The sequence below is a fragment of the Hemitrygon akajei genome, chromosome 9 (assembly GCF_048418815.1).
Source record: "Hemitrygon akajei chromosome 9, sHemAka1.3, whole genome shotgun sequence".
Classification (NCBI taxonomy): domain Eukaryota; kingdom Metazoa; phylum Chordata; class Chondrichthyes; order Myliobatiformes; family Dasyatidae; genus Hemitrygon; species Hemitrygon akajei.
Genome location: NC_133132.1, coordinates 103,198,104 through 103,222,142, shown reverse-complemented (window position 1 = coordinate 103,222,142; position 24,039 = coordinate 103,198,104). Strand labels below are relative to the sequence as shown.

Genomic DNA, 24,039 nt, shown 5'->3' with positions numbered 1-24,039 from the left:
GAGAATTCCACAGATTCATCAGTCTTTGGGAAAAGCGGTTCCTGCTGATCTCTGTCTTAAATTCACTCCCCTGATTCTTGAGGCTATGTCTCACCTATCAGTGCAAACACCTTTCATAATCCCTTTCATAATTTTATATGTTTATATAACATTTTTCTTTCTTCTGAATTCCAGTAAGTTAAGTCCCAGGTGACTCCATCTCTCCTCATAGTCGTAGAACATAAAAAGCATACAGGACAAAGCTGTGCCGAACATGTTCCTACCTTAGAACTACCTAAGCTTTACCCATAGCCCTCTATTTTTCCAAGCTCCATGTACCCATCCAGGAATCTCTTAAAAGACCCTATCATTTCTGCCTCAACCACTGCCTTGCAAATCTCCACTGCACCCTTTCTATGGTTTCCATGTCCTTCCTATAGTGAGGCGACCAGAACTGAGCACAGTACTCCAAGTGGAGTCTGACCAGGGTCCTATATAGCTGCAACATTATCTCTCGGCTTTTAAACTCAATCCCACGATTGATGAAGGCCAGTGCATTGCATGCCTCCTTAACCATAGAGTCAACCTGTGTAGCAACTTTGAGTGTCCTATGGACTCGGACTCCAAGATCCCACTGATCTTCCACACTGCCAAGAGTCTTACCATTAATGCTATGTTCTGCCATCATATTTGACCTACCAAAATGAACCACCTCACAATTACCTGGATTGAACTCCATCTACCACTTCTCAGCCCAGTTTTGCATCCTATCAAAGTCCCACTGTAACCTCTAACAGCCCTCCACACTATCCGCAACACCCCCAACCTTTGTGTCATCAGCAAATTCACTAACCCATCCCTCCACTTCCTCATCCAGGTCATTTATAAAAATAACAAAGAGTAGGGGTCCCAGAACAGCTCCCTGAGGCACACCACTGGTCACCAGCCTCCATGCAGAACATGACCCATCTACAACCACTCTTTGCCTTCTGTGGGCAAGCCAATTCTGGATCCCCAATGTCCCTTTGGATCCCTTGCCTCCTTACTTTGTCAATAAGCCTGGCATGGGGTACCTTATCAAATGCCTTGCTAAAATCCATATACACTAAATCTACGGCTCTACCTTCATCAATGTGCTCAGTCACATCCTCAAAAAATTCAATCAGGCTCGTGAGGCACAACCTGCCTTTGACAAAGGCATGTTGACTATTCCTAATCATAATATGCCTCTCCAAATGTTCATAAATCATGCCTCTCAGGATCTTCTCCATCAACTTATCATCCATAAAGCTGTGTCGAACATGTCCTTACCTGAGAAATTACCTAGTTACTCATAGCCCTCTTTTTCTGAGCTCCATATACCTGTCCAGGAGTCTCTTAAAAGACCCTATCGTATCCACCTCCACCACCGTCCAAGTGGTGTCTGACCAGGGTCCTATATAGCTGTAACATAACCTCTCAGCTCTTAAGCTCAATCCCACAGCTGATGAAGGCCAATACACCGTATCCCTTCTTAACCACATAGTCAACCTGTGCAGCAGCTTTGAGTGTTCAATGGACTCGGACCCCAAGATCCCTCTGATCCTCCACACTGCCAAGAGTCTTACCATTCATACTAATATTCTGCCTTCATATTTAACTTATCAAAATGAACCACCTCACACTTATCTGGGTTGAACTCCACCTGCCACTTCACAGCCCAGTTTTGCATCCTATCGATGTCCCACTGTAACCTCTGACAGCCCTCCACACTATCCACAACACCCACCCACAATCTTTGTGTCATCAGCAAATTTACTAACCCATCCCTCCACTTCCTCATCCTGGTCATTTATAAAAATCACAAAGAGAAAGGGTCCCAGAACAGATCCCTGAGGAACACCACTGGTCAACAACCTCCATGCAGAATATGACCCGTCTCCAACCACTCTTTACCTTTTGTGTGCAAGCCAATACTGGATCCACAAAGCAAAGTTCCCTTGGATCCCATGCCTCCTTACTTTCTCAATAAGCCTGGCATAGGGTACCTTATCAAATGCCTTGCTGAAATCCATATACACTACATCTACTGCTCTACCTGTACTATGCAATAGATTTGCTGAGAATGCCCATAGGACAGTGAATCTCAGGATTGCATGTGGTGACATATATATACTTTTTATAATTTATTTTATTGAAGTTCATCATCAAACAAACATTTCCTTAAGATATATTTCAGATATTTTACATAAAAATCATATAGTCATATATGCCACAAATCTCCACAATATTTATCTGAGGTATACACTTATAGAAAAGAGAGGAAAGAAAGATCAAGCGAAAGGAGAAAACTATGTACAAGTAGGGAGTGATCATTTTTTTTACATTTTCTTGATTTTTGAAGATAAAATCAGACTTGTGAGGTGTTATGTAGTTAAACAATTTTTCCCAGTATGAATCAAATTGTTCCAACTTATGATTAACAGATGCTGTTATCTTCTTCATTTTGTAAATGTCCATTGTAATTTCCATCCATGCATTTAAGGTTGGGCTCTCCTGTGATAACCATTTCCTAGTTGATCCCAGAAAGTTGCCTCACAGGTAGATAGGGTAGTCATAAGTTGAGGGATAGAGTTTAAGAGTCATGAGGTAGTGATGCAGCTCTATAAAACTCTGGTTAGGCCACACTTGGAGTACTGTGTCCAGTTCTGGTCACCTCACTATAGGAAGGATGTGGAAGCATTGGAAAGGGTACAGAGGAGATTTACCAGGATGCTGCCTAGTTTAGAGAGTGTGCATTATGATCAGAGATTAAAGGAGCTAGGGCTTTACTCTTTGGAGAGATGGAGGATGAGAGGAGACATGATAGAGGTATACAAGATATTAGGAGGAATAGATAGAGTGGACAGCCAGCGCCTCTTCCCCAGGGCACCACTGCTCAATACAAGAGGACATGGCTTTAAGGTAAGGGGAGGGAAGTTCAAGGGGGATATTAGAGGAAGGTTTTTTACTCAGAGAGTGGTTGGTGCGTGGAATGCACTGCCTGAGTCAGAGGTGGAGGCAGATACACTAGTGAAATTTAAGAGATGACTAGACAGGTATATGGGGGAATTTAAGGTTGGGATTTATATGGGAGGCAGGGTTTAAGGGTCGGCACAACATTGTGGGCCAAAGGGCCTGTATTGTGCTGTACTATTCTATGTTCTATGTAAGAGTCGTTTTACCAGCCAAGAGCAGTATATTCATTAAATATTTATCTCTTTTCAAACATTCTTGAGGTATATACCCAAAATATATGGTCTTACTTTCTAAGGATATTTCACATTTAAAGATGTCTTGTAGGACATTGTGTATCCCACTCCAATAGTCTTTGATAACAGGGCATTCCCAGAAAATATAATAATGGTTTGCATTTTGATTTCCACAATTTCTCCAGCAAACAGGGAGGTTACTATCATAATGGGATTTCTGAGAGGGTGTAATAAAATATCTTATCAAGTTTTTCGATCCAAACTCACTCCATTTCTGTGAACTGGTACACTTCCATTGGTACCTCCATATTACTGTCCATTCTTCCTCAGATATAATTATCCCTCCTTCCTTCTCCCATTTTGTTTTAATGTATGTAGTCGAATGTGTTTTAAGATTTGACAAACCCTTTCCACGCTTGAAATGATTCTACTAACATTATCTGAATTATATGCTTTTCTAAATAGCTCTATTAAACACGTTCTTGCCTTGGTTAAATTTTTAACCTTCCTATTAACATACTGTCGCATCTGTAAATACCGATAAAAATCTCGTTTTTCTAATAAGTGTTTCTCTTTAAGCATTTCAAAACTGAACAGTGTTCCTTCTTTCATTATATTGCAAAGAACTGTTATTCCTTTAGCTGTCCAGTCCTTAAATCTAGCATCCAGTTTATTCGGCGTAAAATCAGTCATATGCACACCATTTAAGAATTGCAATATCTCCCTCTAGTTTATATTCTTTTATAATAGTTTTCCATATTTTAAGAGTCCATTTCACCCATGGGTTAGCAATAGTATTTATGTACCTTTGTAGGTTGTTATCAGCCAAAAGTGCCTGTACGGGGATGGGAAGTATCCCCTCCTCAATGTTTTTCCATTAAGTGTCATATGATGGGTTGCACCAACATATCACAGCTCTCAACTGTGCTGCAAAATAATAATCTCTAAGAGAAGGTAGGCCCCATCCCCCTTTTCCGTGGCTAATTGCAAGGTTTTGAGACGAACTCTAGGTCTTTTACCTTGCCAAATATATCTTGATAACATTTTGTTCCATTCATTGAATTGATTTTGATTAATCTTTATTCATAGGGTCTGAAAGAGATATAATAGTCTGGGCAGTATATTCATTTTAATAGATTCAATCCTTGAACTGAGACTAAGAAAAGGAATTAGTTCCATCTTGTTAAATCTTCCTTAATTTTTTGATATATAGGCTGATAATTGCATTCTGATAATTTTGCCAGATCTTTTGGCATGATGCCCAAATATTTGAAAGACTGTTTGCCGTGCCCAGGGATATCTACTTTCAATTTCTCTTGGTGGGCTACAGTTATATGAAAGTAATTGGGTTTTATCTATGTTGATCTTGTATCCTGATAATTGACCATATTGTTCTAAGGATTGCATCAATTTAGGTAAAGAGTATGTTGGTTGCCCTAGATAGATCAAAATGTCATTTGCGTAACAGGCCAATTTATGCTCTGTCCCTTTAATAGTAATTTCCCTGATATCTTCATTTTGTCTGATGTATTGAGCTAATGGTTCCAGAGATAATGCGAAGAGTAGCAGTGACCATGCACAACCCTGTCTTGTGCCCCTTTCTAGGGTAAAACTTTGATAAATATCCATTGATTTTAATCCTAGCAGTAGGGTTGTCATATAGTTTTAATAATTGTCATGGAAATCAAATCTATGTAAAACTCTGTAAAGAAAATTCTAATTAATCGAACCAAATGCCTTTTCAATGTCCACGCTTATCACTATTGCTTCAATTTTATTTTTTTGTATATGATCCATAATGTGAAGAGTCCTTCGTATATTGTCTTGTTTGGTGGTGTTGTATAAAACCTGTCTGATCGTTATGTATCAGTATGGATAGAAACTCTTCTAATCGTTTGGCCATGATGGAGGTAAATAATCTATAATCTACATTAAGAACGGATATTGGTCTAAATGACCCACATTCCATTTACTCCTTGCCTTCTTTCGGTATAGCTGAGATTATCACTTCCTTCCAGCTGGGTGGCATTTGTGGCTTTTCTAGAGCCCAGTTCAGTGTGAGGAGTAAGACAAGAATTAACTCACTTTTAAATTCTTTGTACCACTCTGCCATATACCCATCTGATCCTGGTGACTTGCTTAATTTAAGCCTAATAATTGTAGCTTTTAGTTCAATTTCAGTTATGTCAGCGGTCATGATTTTGTTCTTCACTTAAAGTGGGTAACTCTAGAGAATTCAGGAAGGTGTCAATTTGGGTTATGCTTCCCCCTGGAACTTTGGAATATAGAGTTTTATAAAACACTTCAAAAGCTTCTTGAATTTTACTTAGCTTATTTTTTATCATTTTTGTTCTTGGTACCCTAATTCTATGAATTGTATTTTCTGCTATTTTTTTTTCAGTTTCCACGTCAGTATTTTCATAGACTTAGATCCACTTTCATAATGTCTCTGTTTCAGAAACATTAATTTTTTCCTGATTTCTTGCGTAGCTAAACTATTAATTTAATCCCTAATTTTTTTTTATTTCCTCTAATGTATCCTGTGCCAAATTCAATTTGCTTTTTTTTCTAGTTCCTTCAGCCTATTTTGTAATTCCTCTAATGTTTAATTCCTTTTTTTTCCTTCTATGAAGACATCGCTATAATTTTTCCCTCTTAAAACGGCCTTCAGAGTATCCCATAGAATGGGAGGTGAAACCTCTCCATTATCACTGAATTCTAAGTAAAGACCAATTTCATTTTTAATTTGTTCCTTACAGTAGGGATCATTGAGTAGAGTTGAATTTAGTTTCCAAATAGTATTCCTTGGTTGTAGGTCAAAATCTACAGATAAATATATAGATGCATGGTCACTTACATCTGTTGTCCCAATTCCACATGTGTTTATTTTGTCTTTGTCTTTTCCAAATGTTATGAGATAGGCTATTCTTGTATATACAGAATGGAGGGCAGAATAATGAGTGTAATCCCTTCTGTTGGGGAAAAGGTCCCTCCATATATCCATTAGACCAACTTCCTCAAAAAGTGTATTAACTTCCTTATGTAAGGATTTTGTTTCATAGGTTTTTCTATTGGAAGAGTCTAACTTTGGTTGTAATTGTATATTTAAGTCTCCCCCACATATCAGGAGACCTTCTGTTTCTGTTACCATAATATTAGTAATTTTCTGAAAGAAACTAATATCACTTCCTGGGGGTGCATATATATTCAATGGAGTAACTGAATTTCCGTCTATATTCTCCCTTACCAGAATATATCTGCCCCCCTTATCTCCCAATTCGAATACTTTTTCAAAACTTAGCTTGCTTGAGATTAGAATAGCAACTCCTCTCCTATGTCCTGATTTATATGAGTAAAACAAATTAGTGAAGCCCATTCTCTTTAGTTTTCCACGCTCATTATCACTTAAGTGAGTTTCCTGTAAATATACTACACGGGCTTGTTCTTTTTTCATTTCAGATAGAATTCTACTACAAACCCCATTTCCAGAAAAGTTGGGATATTTTCCAAAATGCAATAAAAACAAAAATCTGTGATATGTTAATTCACGTGAACCTTTATTTAACTGACAAAAGTACAAAGAAAAGATTTTCAATAGTTTTACTGACCAACTTAATTGTATTTTGTAAATATACACAAATTTAGAATTTGATGGCTGCAACACACTCAACAAAAATTGGGACAGAGTTAAAATAAGATTGAAAAGTGCACAGAATATTCAAATAACACCGGTTTGGAAGACTCCACATTAAGCAGGCTAATTGGTAGCAGGTGAGGTATCATGACTGGGTATAAAAGTAGCGTCCATCAAAGGCTCAGTCTTTGCAAGCAAGGATGGGTCGTGGCTCACCCCTTTGTGCCAAAATTCATGAGAGAATTGTTAGTTAGTTCAAAAGGAACATTTCCCAACGCAAGATTGCAGAGAATTTAGGTCTTTCAACATCTACAGTACATAATATTGTGAAAAGATTCAGAGAATTCAGAGACATCTCAGTGCATAAAGGACAAGGTCGGAAACCACTGTTGAATGCGCGTGATCTTCGAGCCCTCAGGCGGCACTGCCTAAGAAACCGTCATGCTACTGTGACAATTATAGCCACCTGGGCTCGGGAGTACTTCGGAAAACCATTGTCACTTAATACAGTCCGCCGCTGCATCCAGAAATGCAACTTGAAACTGTATTACGCAAGGAGGAAGCCATACATCAACTCTATGCAGAAACGCCGGCGAGTTCTCGGGGCCCGAGCTCATCTCAGATGGACCGAAAGACTGTGGAACCATGTGCTGTGGTCAGATGAGTCCACATTTCAGCTAGTTTTCGGAAAAAACAGGCGTCGAGTTCTCCGTGCCAAAGATGAATACGACCATCCTGATTGTTATCAGCGAAAGGTGCAAAAGCCAGCATCTGTGATGGTATGGGGGTGCATCAGTGCGCACGGCATGGGTGAGTTGCATGTATGTGAAGGTACCATTGACTCTGAGGCGTATATTAGGATTTTAGAGAGACATATGTTGCCATCAAGGCGACGTCTCTTCCCGGGACGTCCATGCTTATTTCAGCAGGACAATACCAGACCACATTCTGCACGGGCTACAACAGCGTGGTTTTGTAGACACAGAGTGCGTGTGCTTGACTGGCCTGCTGCCAGTCCAGATCTATCTCCTATTGTAAATGTATGGCGCATCATGAAGAGGAGAATCAGACAACGGAGACCACGGAATGTTGAGCAGCTGAAGTCTTATATCAAGCAAGAATGGACAAAATTTCCAATTGCAAATCTACTACAATTAATATCCTCAGTTCCAAAATGATTAAAAAACATTATTAAAAGGAAAGGTGATGTAACACAATGGTAAACATGCCTCTGTCCCAACTTTTGTTGAGTGTGTTGCAGCCATCAAATTCTAAATTTGTGTATATTTACAAAATACAATTAAGTTGGTCAGTAAAACTACTGAAAATCTTTTCTTTGTACTTTTGTCAGTTAAATAAAGGTTCATGTGAATTAACATGTAACAGATTTTTGTTTTTATTGCATTTTGGAAAATATCCCAACTTTTCTGGAAATGGGGTCTGTAGATCAATGGGTAAGGGTCATTCAATTTCATACAGAGGAGACTATTTTTCTGAAATACCCTTTAGTACAAAAAAATCTGATATGTCTATCCACGGCCTCCTCTACTGTCAAGATGAATCCAAACTCAGGTTGGAGGAACAACACCTTATATACCGGCTGGGTAGCCTCCAACCTGATGGCATGAACATTGACTTCTCTAACTTCCATTAATGCCCCTCCTCCCCTTCTTACCCCATCCCTGACATATTTAGTTGTTTGCCTGTTCTCCATCTCCCTCTGGTGCTTCCCCCCCTTTCTTTCTCCTGAAGCCTCCTGTCCCATGATCCTTTCCCTTCTCCAGCTCTGTATCACTTTCGCCAATCACCTTTCCAGCTCTTAGCTTCATCCCACCCCCTCCGGTCTTCTCCTATCATTTCACATTTCCCCCTCCCCCCCACTACTTTCAACTCTCTATCTTTCCTTTCGGTTAGTCCTGACAAAGGGTCTCGGCCCAAAACGTCGACAGCGCTTCTCCCTATAGATGCTACCTAGCCTGCTGTGTTCTACCAGCATTTTGTGTGTGTTGTTTGAATTTCCAGCATCTGCAGATTTCCTCATGTTTGCTTCATAAAACACTTGCAGTTCATCAGGGTACGGAGTTTGAAATCTAATCTTTCCTTGCTTTAATATTCTCTTGACTGCAGAGTATTCTTTACGTTTCTGCAGGACCACCAGGGGGTAATCTTGATTGAAACACCCTCTTCTTTCCCCAGGCCCTTCGTAGAATCTCCACCTTGGTATTGTATCAAAGGAATCTAATTACTATTGAGTATGGCTTATCTTCTCTGTCTCCAGTAGGCCTCAGGGCGAGCGCACAATTCGCCCTCTCAATTTCAAGCTCCACAGTCGAAGGAATCTCTAGCACGTCCTGCAGCAACTTTCATACAAACTCCATCATAGACAAACCCTCCATTCCTTCGGGAAAATTGTATATCCTGATATTTTTCCACCATGATCTTCCCTCCTGGTCAAGCAGTTTACTTTCTTGTTGATTTAATATTTTTATCGTCTTACTTAGTATCCATTCCACGTTTTGCATGCGATCTTTCACTTTCTCAATTTGTGTCTCTGCCACCGCTATTTTTTGATTGATGTTGGCGAGCTCTGACTTGATATCATTTAGTTGCTGTTTTATATCTTATTGGAATTCCCATATCTCTTCCAGAATGTTTATCATATTTGCTGCTTCGCCTGAACAAGGCCCATTGTCAGCCTTGCTGCTATGCGTTCGGGTAGGAGAGCCGCTCGCTGCACCCCTCTCGTCCACAGGCTCCGCAGTGATGCTTTTTTTTATCTCCATTCTTTTTCCCCATTCTTGCTTCTCTTATCAATTCAGATATTTTCAAAAAATCTTATATTAGATGGATTAACGGGGCAAAATATGTGTTTTTCCGGAGGAGACTTAAGCTGCCATTCTGGATGATGATGTCACCGGAACCTCTAAAACTCCACATATATATACTCTGATAATAAAATTTACTTTGAACTTTGAACATTTTCGATTTCCAAATTGTATTTGTAAACCACATCTTTGCTACTGTTCAGAGGTCTATATACAATTCCCTTTAGTCTTTTTATCCTTGCAGTTTCTTAGCTCTATCCACAATAGTTCTACACCTTCTGATCCTATGTTACCTCTTTCTCATGATTTGATTTCAATTTTAATCAACAGACCTCTGCCTACCTGCCTGTCTTTCAATGCAATGTGAATCCTTGGATGTTAAGCTTTTGGCTGTTTCAGCCACGATTCAGTGATGCCCACATCATAAATGCCGATCTGTTACTGTGCTACCAGTTCATCTACCTTATTCCATATACTGTATGCATTCAAAAACAGTAGTCTCACTACACAACAACCCCATCCTCAGCCCTATCACTCCAGTTCCCATCCCCCTCCCAAACAGAAGGGGCTAGTGGGGAGCCAGAATAAGAAATTGAAAAATAGAGATGGGGAGGGGAGAAGAGAAATTACAAGAAGATAGAGAAATTGCTATTCATGCCATCAGGTTGAAGACTACCCAGTCCTGATGAAGGATCTCAGCCCAAAACGTTGACTATTTACTCCTCTCCATTGATGCTGAATGGCGTGCTACGTTCCTCTAGCATTTTATGTATTTTGCTCTGAATTTCCAGCATTTGCAGATTCCTTTGTGTTTATAACAACACTTAATTGTAGAAAATGCCAAAGGCACACCCTACAATGTCCACATAATGACATGACAACAGGAATATATGATTATAACACTTGCGATTGTGTGTCATTCCTAGTTGCTTTACTCTACAACGGCACAAGACCTGCTTTGAGTAGCCTGGCAACCATCAACTAATTCTGACAAAGCAAAAATCCACAGTGTTACCTGTAATTTGTGCAACTTGGTATTTTAAGATTCAAGATTCAGGATTGTTTAATGTTACTTCCAGTACACAAGAGTAAAGGAGAACAAAATAATTGTTAAAAGATCTGATATAGCTCAAAAAACCCCACCAAAAATAACACAATAAGATAAAGAGCACAATAAATATAAATATGATAGATAGTTAGACTGACACCAAAGGACTGATAGATAGATATAGATGTATATATAGTGCTGTGCAAAAGTTTTAGGCATATATATATATATAGCTAGGATACATAAGAGGTGGTTGGGAAGCAGAAATAAAGAGCACTTAACAAACACGATACAAAACATCTGGTGGAACTAATCCTCACCCTCCATAATTTCTCCTTCAGCTCCTCCTACTTCTTTCAAACCAAAAGTGTAGCCATGGGCACTCACTTCGGTCCCAGCTATGCCAATCTTTTTGTCAGCAACATGGAATAATTCATGTCCAAGCCTACACCGGCAATGCTCCCCAACTCTTCTTACGCTATATTAACAACTACATTGATGGTGTTTCTTGTAACCATGCTGAGCTCTTTGACTTCATCAACTTTGCCTCCAACTTACACTCTGCCCTTAAATTTATTTGGTCTTTTTCCAACACTCCTCCCTCTCCTTTCTTGATCTCTCTGTCTCCACCTCTGGAGACTGATTTCTTTTGTAAACCTACTGACTCTCACAACTACCTGAACTATAACTCTTCCCTCATTGTCTCTTGTAAAAATGCCATCCCCTTCTCTCAGTTCCCCTGTCTCAGTTACATCTACTCTCAGGATGAGGCTTTTCATTCCAGAACTAATTAGATGTCCTCCTCCTTCAAAAAAAGGGGCTTCCCTTCCTCCACCATCAATGCCGTCGTCACTCCATCCTCCCGTCGCCTCCCCAAGGATAAGGTTCCTCTTGTCCTCACCTACACCAGCACATAATTCTCCATAACTTCCAAAATTTCCATCGAGATCCCACCACCTAGCACATTTTTCCCTCCTTCCCACTTTGCACTTTCCGCAAGGATAGTTCCCTATGTGAATCCCTAGTCCACCCATCAGTCCCCACTGATCTCCTTCCAGGTATTTATCCTTACAAGCTGAACAAGTGCCACATCTGCTCCTATACCTCCTCACTCACTAATATTCAGGTTCCCAAACAGTCCTTCCATTTCACCCGCAAGTCTGTTGGGATCATCTACTGTTTCCGGTGTTCCCGGTGTGGCCTTCTGGATATCGGTGAGACGGTTAGGGCATTTTTGGGGTTAGGACATAAATTAAATGTTGACTTCAGAGACCAACATTCAGATCTGAATTTGCATTGAAGATTAAATCTAAAATGCAACAATGAACAATGGGTAGATAACGCTGATTTAAATTTGTTATTTGTGTGCATTTGGATGTCTGTAGTCTAGGTATAAAGGTGAGAAAGGGGTGTGTAATTCAAAGGAAGTATTGTAAATCTGGATTTGTTTGAATTGTCCTGAATATTTCTTTGATCATTAGCACATAAAATGTTGTGTAGGGCTGGGCCAAGCAGACCTTCTTCCAACAAAAATTATCTCAATACGGTGCCTGCTGTATCAGTTTTGTTGAATAAAGAGGCTGCTTCATATCCACCACACTACTCTGGTGACTTCATTCACGCAACAACAGAGGCATGACGTAGATAGGGAGTCTGCTTCACTGAGCACCTACATTCCGTCTGCCAGAAAAAGCAGGATCTCCCAATGGCCACCTACTTCAATTCTATATCCCATTCCCATTCCAACATGTCAGCCCATGGCTTTCTCTTCAGCTACGATGTGGCCATACTCAGATTGGAGGAACAACATATTCTGTCTGGATAGCCTCCAATCTGATGGAATGAACGTCAATTGATTGAACTTCCAGTAAATACTCCTCCCTTTCACCATTCGCCATTCCTTTTTCCCTCTGTCATCTTATCTCTTTACCTTCCCATCACCTCCCTCTGGTGCTACTCCCCCTTCATATTCTATCATGGTCTTTTACCCTCTCCTATCAGATACCACCCTCCCTTCTCCAGCCCTTTATCTGTCACCAATCAACTTCCCAGATCTTTTCAGCCCCTCGCCAGGTTTCACCTATTATCAATTACTTCTTCCTTCCCTCCCCCCACATTCTTAGTCTAGCATTTCCTACTACTTTCCAGTTTTGATGAAGGGTTTCAGCCCAAAACGGCAACTGTTTACTCTTTTCCTGAGACATCCACACCCAGCACTAAAAAACTAGAATGTCTCTGGTGCTTCTTGCTCCCTCCTTTCTTTCTCTTCAACCATGATTCCCCTCTCCCTGCCCTCTTACTGCTCTCAGTCCACAATAGAAACCCATATCAGAATCAGGTGATCATCACTCATGGTTTTTTTTGCTGCAGCAGCAGTACAGTGCAATACATAAAATTGTCCTGTTGTGTTTGATCTTTCATTGATTTTATTGCATTTCCTGTATTTACGGAGATTGCCTGCAAGAAAATGAATTTCAGTGTTGTATATGTACATTAATATTAAATTTATTTTCAACATTGATTGCATGTCCATAAAGGGACATTAGGCATTGGAGTTTCTATGCATAAGGTGATTGACTGGAAATGATAAAGCAGTGGTAGTGGGGCATGGAGGGGTGAGTTAGTGGGTGCAGGTGTTCATGAGCCTTATTGCTTGGGGAAAGTAACTGTTCTTGAGTGGTCCTGGCACAGATGCTACACAGCCTCCTTGCCCACAGTGGGGCAAACAGTCCATGAACAGAATGGGTGGGACCCTTCATGATGCTACTGGCCCTTTGTCAACACTGTTCTGTATAAACATCTTTGATAGCGAGTAGAGAGACAAAGTATATAGGAAATGGGAACAAACACAACATTACACACAACAAAACAAACCTGCAACACTTCGGTGATTTATTCTCACAGCAAATTTTTGCGCTGCCGTGGTTCATGATCATCATCTTCTCAATATGCGAGAATGAGATTCGCCACATTTCTGCAACAATTAAAACAGAGTTAAAATCCCAACAAATGTTGTTAACCGTGCTATTTGGCAGCTCTCCCTGTGACACCACCCCTTTGACTGTGGACTCTGGTACAAGGCTTTGTGTTATTACAAACATTTACACTACACGCTGCATCCGCAAAGCAAACAGCATTATGAAAAACCCCACGCACCCCTCATACAAACTCTTCTCCCTCCTGCCATCTGGGAAAAGGCACCAAAGCATTCAGGCTCTCACGACCAGACTATGTAACAGTTTCTTCCCCCAAGCTATCAGACTCCTCAATACCCAGAGCCTGGACTGACACCAACTTACTGCCTCTACTGTGCCTATTGTCTTATTATTTATTGTAATGCCTGCACTGTTTTGTGCACTTTATGCAGTCCTGGGTAGGTCTGTAGTCTAGTGTAGTTTTTTCTGTGTTTTTACATAGTTCAATGTAGTTTTTGTATTGTTTCATGTAGCACCATGGTCCTGAAAAACATTGTCTCGTTTTTACTATGTACTGTACCAGCAGTTATGATCGAAATGACAATAAAAAGTGACTTGACTTGACGTATTGCGACTGGGTTAGACTGACCCATGTGCATTCCTAATCCTGTAAAAGCCATTAATAAAAGCAACAGATCTCAGATTTCAAGGGAACATTCCACAGGACTTTTTCTTCATGCTGCCATAAGGTTTGCAAACAGAAACTACATTTACAGATACGCCTACTGGTCTGCTCATATTATAGAAGAAAACAGAAGAACTGAAGACATTCCAACAGCAATTTTACCATCCCACAATACTCAAGCAAATTCTTTTGTACAAGTGAACATGGAAAACATCTCATTCTGTAGTTGGGGGCAGATGGCTTGCCCATTATGTATAACAATAAATTATATTTGAGTACAAGAAAATGGATAGAGATTTGGCTGACAGGCAGGAGGCATTCCTTTTCTGGTTGGCTGCCAGTGACTAGAGGTGTTTCGCAGGGACCACTTCTTTTCACATATCAATGATTTGGATAATAGAATTTGATGGATTTGTCTCAAAGTTTGGGGATGATATGTAGATACGGAGGTTCATGGTGCTGAGGAAGCAGGGAGTCTGCAGACAGATTTAGATTAGAAGAATGGGTAAAGAAGTGGCAGATGGAATATAGTGTAGGGGTGTGTATGGTCATGTACTTTGCAAGATTGACTATATTCTAAATCATGGGAAAATTCAGAAATGAGAGGTGCAAAGAGACTTGGGAATCCTCCTGCAGGATTCCCTAAAGGTTAACTTGCCAGTTGATTCGATAGCCATTGCAATGTTAGCATTCATTTCGGGGACTAGAAAAGCAAGGATGTCATGCTGAGACTTTATAAGATATTGGTCAGACCACACGTGGAGTATTGTGAGCAGTTTTGGCTCCCTTATCTAAGAAAAGATATGCTGACAATGGAGAGGATCCAGAGGAGCCTAGTTACTTGAGCGCTTTTGCTCAAGAACTGCTACCTACTGTTTTTTCACACCATTCTTTGTAAACTCTGGACACTGTTGTGCATGAAAATCCCAGGAGATCAGCAGTCTCTGAGATACTCAAACCACCCCTTAACTTGGAGAGGGTGCCTTATGAGAATAGGTTGAGTGAACTTGGCCTTTTCTCCTTGGAGTGACAGAGGATGAGAGGTGACCTGATAGAGGTGTAATAGATGGTGAGAGGCATTCATCATGTGGATAGTCAGAGGCTTTTTCCCAGAGCTAAAATAGCCAACATGAGGGGGCATAGTTTTAAGGTGCTTGGAAGTAGGTACAGAGGGGATGTCAGGGATAAACTTTCCACACAGAGAGTAGTGGATGCATGGAATGCACTGCCAGCAATAGTGGTGGAGGCAGATACAATAGAGTCTTTTAAGAGACTCTTAGATAAGAACACAGAGCTTAGTAGAATAGAAGGCTATGCGATAGGGTAATTCTAGGCAGTTTCTAGAGTCGATTTCATGGTCAGCACAACATTGTGGGCCAAAGGGCCTGTCATGTGCTGTAGATTTCTATGTTCCATGTTCACCCCGCTTGGCACCAACATTCATTCCATGGTCAAAGTCACTTAGATCACATTTCTTCCCCATTCGGATGTTTGGTCTGAACAACAACTGGATCTCTTGACCATGTCTGCATTCTTTTATGCACTGAGTTGCTGTCACATGACAGGCTGATTAGATATTTGTATTAATGAGCAAGTGTACAGTGTACTTAATAAAGTACCCACTGAATGTAAATTTACTAAGATAATTGTCCCACTATCATCATAACATATTTGCCTTCATTTTCTGCTAATGCAATTTTTTAGAAATGTCTGTGGTAACACACCTTTCTGTGATTCAATTTGGACTCCTTCTGTATTCTCAAGTGGCTGTTGTTTTGGTACCAGATAAAATGGCTTTTGTCTGAATTCACTCCTGACCTTGTTTCCCAACCACTTTTCAATTCTCAGACCGTTAGTCGTGCTTGGTGGCCAGCTCTGTGACTTCACTTCCAGAGCTAATACCATGTCCAGTGAGATCCGCTGTTCATGTCCACTGTCTCCCTCAATCATGAGTGTCACAGCTGGGCTTCCCGATTTCTTCCTTTCCATCTTTATCTCGTGTTCTGTAAACAGTGACACTGAAATGAGTGAAACTCTCTTAAGCTTTGATCACAGTGAACCTCTCTTAAGCTTTGATTAAGCATGGATGATCCCAAGCCTGGCTGGAAAAGGAGCATGGGGCTAGCAACCCCATCCCGTAAAAACCCAGAACTACAGAATAGCTCCAAAGATCTCCTCCCTGGGTCAGAATGGACCTTTGCCTGGAAGACATATGATGGGCTACACCTGGAGACATCTTGAAAGACTGGCCAAGGACAGAGGACTCTGGCGAGCTGTTGTTGACCTCTACCCCAGTTGAGGTGATGGGCTAACTAACTTTGATTATAATAGCTAACTACAACATGATCCATGAACAAAATATCCATACATGGCAGATAGAGTTCAATGTTATCAAGTATGAAGTGTTGCACTTTGGGAGGATGATCCAGGGTAGAACTTACACAACAAAAGCTGGGGTATGAGGAGCACGGTACAACAGGGGGATCTGGCAATACAGATCCATAATTCTTTGAAAGTGGTGTCAACATGTTAATAGGATCATAAAGAGAGTTTTTGACACATTGGCCTTCATAGATCAAAGTACTGAGTACAGGAGATGGGATGTTATGTTGAAGTGATATAAGACATTGGTGAGGCCTAATCTGGAACATTATGTGCAGTTCTGGTCACCTACCTACAGGAAAAGTATCAATAAGATTGAAAGAGTACAAAGAAAATTTACAGGATGTTGCCAGAACTTGAGTTATAGGGAAAGATTAAATAGGTTAGAATAAGGGGAGATTTGATAGAGGTATACAAAATTTTGAGGGGTATAGATTGGGTAATTGCAAGCAGGCTTCTTCCACTGAGCTTGGGCAAGATTTGAACTAGAGGTGTTTGGTTAAGGGTGAAAGGTGAAATATTTCAGGGAAACCTGAGGGTGTAGAGTAATTTGGATAAGTACATGGTTGGGAAGTGCATGGAGGGCTATTCTCTACTGTAGTCACTGAGAAGAAGCAAAGCCATGCTGAAGTGACCAGTGGTCTGATCCTTATCCTGTTTGGAAGATCCTGGAGATTGGGTAGCACCAGAGACCGCAGTCACTGAACGTGTGAGATTTGCAGGTTCTCCCTGTAACTATTGTTTCTTACCACATTCCAAACATGTGCAGATTGTTAGGTTAATTGGCCACTGCAAATTGCCGTAAGTGTAATGTGATAAGTAGAAGCTTGTGGGGGGGGGGAGGGGGGAGAACAGAATTTATGTAGGATTAGTGTTAATGGGCAGTGATGGTCAGGGCAGACAAGATGGGCCAAATGGCCTGCTCCTGTGCTATATCTCTCTATGGATACTTAGTGGACTCAGAAGAGGTCATTCATCTCTAGTGTCCCTTCACTACCTACATGGCCATAGATAATTTAGTTATCAACTATATTAACCTGCTCTTTCTCTACAATCTCGGATACGACATCTGAATTGACTGTCAAACATAAGTCAATACCACAGCTCACTGAACCCCTTCCAGGTGTGGATCGGATTGGCACAATTGCCACCAGCCCTTCAACATGCAACCGTTAAACCCCAAGAGATTCTGCAGATGCTGGAAATCCAGAGTAACACACACAACCTGCTGCAGAACTCAGCAAATCAGGCATCATCTCTGGAGTGGAATAAAGAATCGACATTTATTCTGCACTATAGGTGCTGCCTGACCTGCTGAGTTCCTCAGAAATTTTGTGTGTGTTTCTCTGCAACTTCTAAGTTCTTGGATGAAATCCTGAGGAGGACAGTCATCACCAGATGTCTTCGCAACCAAGCACAATCCAAAAACAAACTGATGCACTGTACCATATGCAAGTTGTCTGACAGTGTAGTAAGGTATAAATTATATATCTGCCAACTAACCTGTCAATGACTTTACTGCGTCCTTTATGAGCTTCCTGAGTTCAGAAAGCATTTTTTCAGCTGAAAGCATTCCGTCATCATCAACAAATGAAGCAAGAGAGTTGCTACCAGGACATCTCTTAAATGCAACTTGGTAGAAAGCACCTTCAGAATCTATCTCTTCATACTTGATTCTTTCAACAGGGACTGTGATCATTACATCAAATTCGTTTGGTTCTGAAATCTGTAGAGGTCAGAGATTTAGAATTAAAATTATGCTCATCTTTCAAGTCAATTTTCATCCCAAAAACCTTCCTCAGCATTTTATGAAGGGTAAGTTCCCTCTGCAAAACTCCAATCCATTGTTCATTTGCCTCTAATGCCCACTTTCCCCAATACCTTAGTGTGAGATAAACTGTGCAGTTAATCACACCTTATCAAGCATCTAATGGCCCCCAGCCTTTGACATGAAGTGTGACTTCTCTCACCTGGACTTTTCCTCCCCAGCATTACACAGTACAATGATGTAGCATGCAACAAAATACTGTATGAATCTACTGTACAAAAGTGCTCTACGGTGTGGTCTCATTATCAATGAGACACAACATAGGTTGAGGGACTATTTCACATTGAGCGCCTTTGTATCATCCACCACAAAAGGCAGCGTTTCCTGTGGCCACCTATTTCAGTTTGGTTTCCCCATTCCCGTTCTGACATGTCAGTATATGGCCTCTTCTACTGCCACGATGAGGCCATACTTGGATTCAAAGAAAAACACTTCATATTCTGTCTGGATAGCTCCAACCTGATAGCATGGACATTCTGACTTGTGGAAATTTCTCTCCTCTCCCTCTTCCTGCCTTCACAGATAGCAAACCCAATACCATCATACTGTCTGGACGGGATCATTGCATGGAAGGCAATCCAAAGCCCAAACTTCACAATTTCAAAAGTCTAAAAGGCAAACGTTCCTTCACCTGACGGAGAGGCTGAAAATTCAATGTAAACACACAAAATGCTGCAGATGCTGGAAATTCAGAGCAACACACACTAAATGCTGGAGGAACTCAGCAAGTCAGGCAGCATCTATGGAGGGGAGTAAACGTTTACGGCTGAGACCCTTCATTAGGATGGTTAATATAAACAGCTGGAAAATGAACATAAAGGCATCCAGTGGAAGGAAAACACAAACACACTTTTAAAAAGGTGATCTCTGTCACTCACACCAGTGGTTCTCAATCTTTTTCTGCTCATGGCTCACTTGTCACTTTTATTTACCTCTGTGGCCCCAGCCTCCAGTAGTTGTTAGAGTTTTATACGCTCAATTGTACCAGTTATTCTAATATATTTAATATTTATGTTTCAGCTTACAAGTACTATTAAATGTTAAATATATTCTTTCAGGTGTATATGAAAAATAAAACTACTTCAAAGCACTGAATATGATACATTATTGATTATATATATATAATATTTTTCAACCAGCAACAACAAAAGGCACTTCATATCGTTACTTTGAGTATTTAATGACATGCTTGTGACAGATGCAAACCAGCAAGTTTTTGAATATCTGGTTTGAATTGAAGATCACTTTTTTTTCACAATATCAAGACTGTTTAGAGCTTTTGAAAGCAGGTGAAACCACATTTTACTAGATAAGTGGTGGTAAATCCAATTAAAAACAACTTCACTTTCTCCCGGAGCTGAGAAAACTTATTTTTGAATATCACTAGTTATCCAGAAATTGTATTGTTGCCTTTGAATTTTGTTTGAGCTATTCTGCAGGTCAGTAAGATATTCTTGCAATGTGGTGTCAACATCATTCACTTTCACCCCAAATGGATCCATCAATGAATCTGGAATATGTATCTCCAGCCAGCCTCTGAACCAAAATTCCTTATCAATGTGCAGTTGTGCACCTACGTCAGGATGCTGTTCATCGACTATTGCTCAGCATTTCATTCCCACAATCCTGATTGAGAAGTTGCAGAACCTGGGTCTCTGCACCTCCCTCTGCAATTGGATCCTCAACTTCCTAGCCAGAAGACCACAATCTGTGCAGATTGGTGATAACATATGCTCCTCGCTGACGATCAACACTGGCGCACCTTGAGTGTGTGCTTAGCCCACTGCTCTACTTCCTATATACATGACTGTGTGGCTAGGCATGGCTCAAATACCATCTACAAATTTGCTGCTGATACAACCATTGTTGGTAGAATCTTAGATGGTGATGAGAGGACGTATTAGTAGTGAGTTCTGCCAACTAGTGGAATGGTGCTGCAGCATCAACCTGGCACTCAATGTCAGTAAGACGAAAGAGCTCTTTGTGGATGTCCGAAAGGGTAAGATGAAGGAATACATATCAATCCTCATAGAGAGACCAGAAGTGGAGAGAGTGAGCAGTTTCAGGTTCCTGGGTGTGAAGATCTCTGAGGTTCTAACCTGATCCCAACATATCAATGTAGTTATAAAGAAGGCAAGACAGCAGCTACACTTTATTAAGAGTTTGAAGATATTTGGCATGTCAACAAATACACTCAAAAACTTCTATAAATGTACTATGGAGAGCATTCTGACAGGCTGCATCACTGTCTGGTATAAAGGGGCTACTGCACAGGACCGAAAGAAACTGCAGAGGATCGTAAATCTAGTCAGCTCCATCTTGGGTACTGGCCTACAAAGTTCTCAGGACATCCTCAGGGAGCAGAGTCTCAGGAAGGCAGCGTCCATTATTAAGGACCTCCAGCACCCAGGGCATGCCCTTTTCTCACTGTTACCATCAGGTAGGAGGTACAGAAGCCTGAAGGCACACACTCAGCGATTCAGGAACAGCTTCTTCCCCTCTGCCATCCAATTTCTAAATGGACATTGAACCCTTGGACACCACCTCACTTTTTAAAAAAATATACAGTATTTCTGGTTTTCTTTCACGTTTTTAAAATCTATTCAATATACATATACTGTTTTTTTTCTCTTCTAGTTTATGTACTGCATTGAACTGCTGCTGCTAAGTTAACAAATTTGACGTCACATGCTGGTGATAATAAACCTGATTCTGATTTTATACAATCTTCTTGCAATTCTATATTAAGAGTGGAAAGTGAAGGAAATTGCATTAACTCAACGTCCAATTGAGTTTTCCAAGGAAAGAGCCTCTTTGCATGATAAGAGATTGCAGACTTTTTTCCTAGTAACGATTTGTTCAATAAGTTCAGTTTTTCATATATATGGCAGGTAAAATATGTCATAGAAGTGACAATCTGGTTCCAAGCTCCTTTTCACTCAGAAATGTTATAATACTTTCAATAAAAGCAAGTTAAGCTTCCTTTCAGAATATGATAAGCATCAGGGATTTAATGGAAATTGTAGTGCTAGATAGTGATGCAGTTTTAGATTTCACGTTCTCCCTTCTGCAGTTTAGCCGTTTCCAGCAAATACCACAGCTGTAACTGCTGCCCTTGTGTCATGTTTTAGAAGTCAGTAAAAAGGGAAACAGAACCCGCCTTCTGCTGCGCACTCGCTGCTTGGCCTTGCTGCAAACAGTCCCGCCTACCGGCATTTTGTGATTTGAGTGTGGATGTGGAGCGGGGCTCAGCGGGCCACCCTGCCCTGCAGGATTTGAAGTGATTCCTGCATGGCCAAGCAGGGACAGAGATAACCGTTGACGTGCCGCCACCTCCCCCACCCCCCACTGACACACACACAGAGGCTATATTGCCTCATTTGCATCGGGCACATTTTCCCATTCATTTCACTTAGGTTCCAATCAAATCACATATGTTCATTTATTTTTCTTTATTTATATATTTTAGTAAGAGTTCATAAAATGGTAAATATGGCTCATTCAGAAACTCCCCAGTTTCTTGTGTTTATTTTTACTTGTGGTCTGTACGGAAATCGGGATGGCCCCTTGGGGAGATATGGCTCATGTTGAGAACCACTGTCTCAAACGGCCAGCCACACTTACCTTCACTTTTTCGTAGTAACTACCACTTGGCAATTTATCGATGGACGCAAATCTGCGATCCTTTTTAATGGAACGCAACAAATGATCCACCACCTCGTTCACTATTCTCGATGCTTTAGATCGCTCATCCGATCTAATCCGCAGACTTTCGAGAACAGTCTTCAGCAGTTTGCTCAGGTCCCCAGATCCCTCACTGCTGACAGTGCGCGGAGTCCTGATGACTATCCTGTCTTCGGCTCTCTCAGAACCGTCAGAAACGTTTCCCTTGTTAGCAGCCGCCCTGCCGGAAATGTTTTCCTTGCCAGCAGCAACCCTGTCGGGAATTATTCCCTCGTCACCTGCAGCTTTGACGGTAATGTTTTCCTTGTGTCTAGTAGTCCTGCCAGAAATATTTCTCTTGTCACCAGCAGCCATGCCGGGAATTATTCCCTTGTCACCAACAACGCTACTGGAATTTTTTCCCTTCTGAACAGCAGCCTTGCCGGGAATTATTCCCTTGTCACCAGCAACCCTACTGGGATTTTTTTCCTTCTGAACAGCAGCTCTGCCGGGTATGTTTTCCTTGTCACCAGCATCTTTACTGGGATTTTGTTGCTTCTGACCAGCAGTCCTGCCGGGAATATTTCCATTGCCTCCAGAAGCTTTGCTGGGAATGGTGGTGACAACATTGTCACCAACAGATCTGCCGCTGCCGGCATACTTTTCACTTCCGACTCTGTTCTTGCCGCCGGGATTTGCTGGGCTGTTGTTTTCAGCGCCAGCACCGTTGCTGTGGCCCGGCCGCCTCTCTGGGTCTTCTCCTCGGTGGCCCTTGGGCTTGGCGCCGGTAGCCTTACCACATCTGGCGGGCTTAGCCGCATCGGTGCCGATCTCTAAGTGGCCGGCTCCTCTCGGTGCCTTCTTTTTGCTCATTTCCAGCTCCTTCACCAAGCCGGCTCCAGTGTAACAGGTTCCTAATGCGGAGCTTCGACAATTCACTCCCCTCACAGACGCTGCTCGACCTCTGCTTTCTTCTCGCAGACTGTGTGTTCTGAATTACCTTCCCACCCCACAACTATCACGGTCTCATGCCCCGCCCCAGTCAGTTTCCGGTCGCAAACCCCGCCCCTCCCAATACGTCTACTGTGGAACCCGCCCTGTCGATCTCAGCAGGTAAGCGAGCACCTATGGAGTTAATGAAGAGTTGACGTTTCGGGCCAAGGGGCTTCATCAGGTTTCCTATCCCAAGCCCCGCCCCCGTCAATCCTCAGCCGATCCCCATCTCGACACAAATCCTGCCCCTTCAGTCTCCCATTCCAGGCACCCCCAATCAATATCCAGGCACAAACCCGGCCTCCATCAATCTACCATCCCAAGTCAAATCCCCGTCAACCTAACCCAAGCCACACCTCTCTTCAAAACCCATATCTGAGGAGGAAATGTGTTTGAATTTCCAGCATCTGCAGATTTCCTGGTGTTTGCTCTGAGGAGGAAAACTGGATTTGACCGTAGTGCACTTTCTGTTGATCTGCCCATTGCTATTTAACTGTATAAGAAAAAAAAGAGGACAGGGTAGGTGACAGACTTGTGTAGGGGAACACTTTGCATCTAGTGATCAGAAATATCATCGGTTTCAAAGTAAGTATTCAAAAAGACAGGACTGGTCTGTGGATTGAGATTCTAAATTGGAAAAAGACCAATTTTGATGGTGTCCGAAAAGGATTTGGCAAGTGTGGATTGAGATGGGCTGGTTTCAGCAAATGTATACTTAGTAAGTGGAAGGCCTTCAAAAGTGAAATTTTCAGAGTACAAAACTTGTATGTGCCTGGCAGAATAAAAGGTAAAGATAACAGATTTAGGAAACGCAAACACGAGGAAATCTGCAGATGCCGGAAATTCAAGCAACACAC

General features: G+C 41.4%; 1 protein-coding gene across 1 annotated transcript in view; it reads right to left on the bottom strand.

Annotated features, from left to right (window-relative positions):
• Nucleotides 1–23,187, bottom strand: part of LOC140733410 (cyclic GMP-AMP synthase-like) — a 28,849-nt gene extending 5,662 nt beyond the window's left edge. The window contains exons 1-4 of the mRNA XM_073056696.1: nucleotides 22,151–23,187; nucleotides 18,202–18,424; nucleotides 16,041–16,319; nucleotides 13,591–13,690 (exon numbers count right to left, since the gene is read on the bottom strand). Of these exons, the coding sequence (XP_072912797.1) occupies nucleotides 13,591–13,690; nucleotides 16,041–16,319; nucleotides 18,202–18,424; nucleotides 22,151–23,062 (1,514 nt within the window). The 5' untranslated portion in view covers nucleotides 23,063–23,187. The remainder of the gene's footprint in view (nucleotides 1–13,590; nucleotides 13,691–16,040; nucleotides 16,320–18,201; nucleotides 18,425–22,150) is intronic.
• Nucleotides 23,188–24,039: the final 852 nt, after the last annotated feature.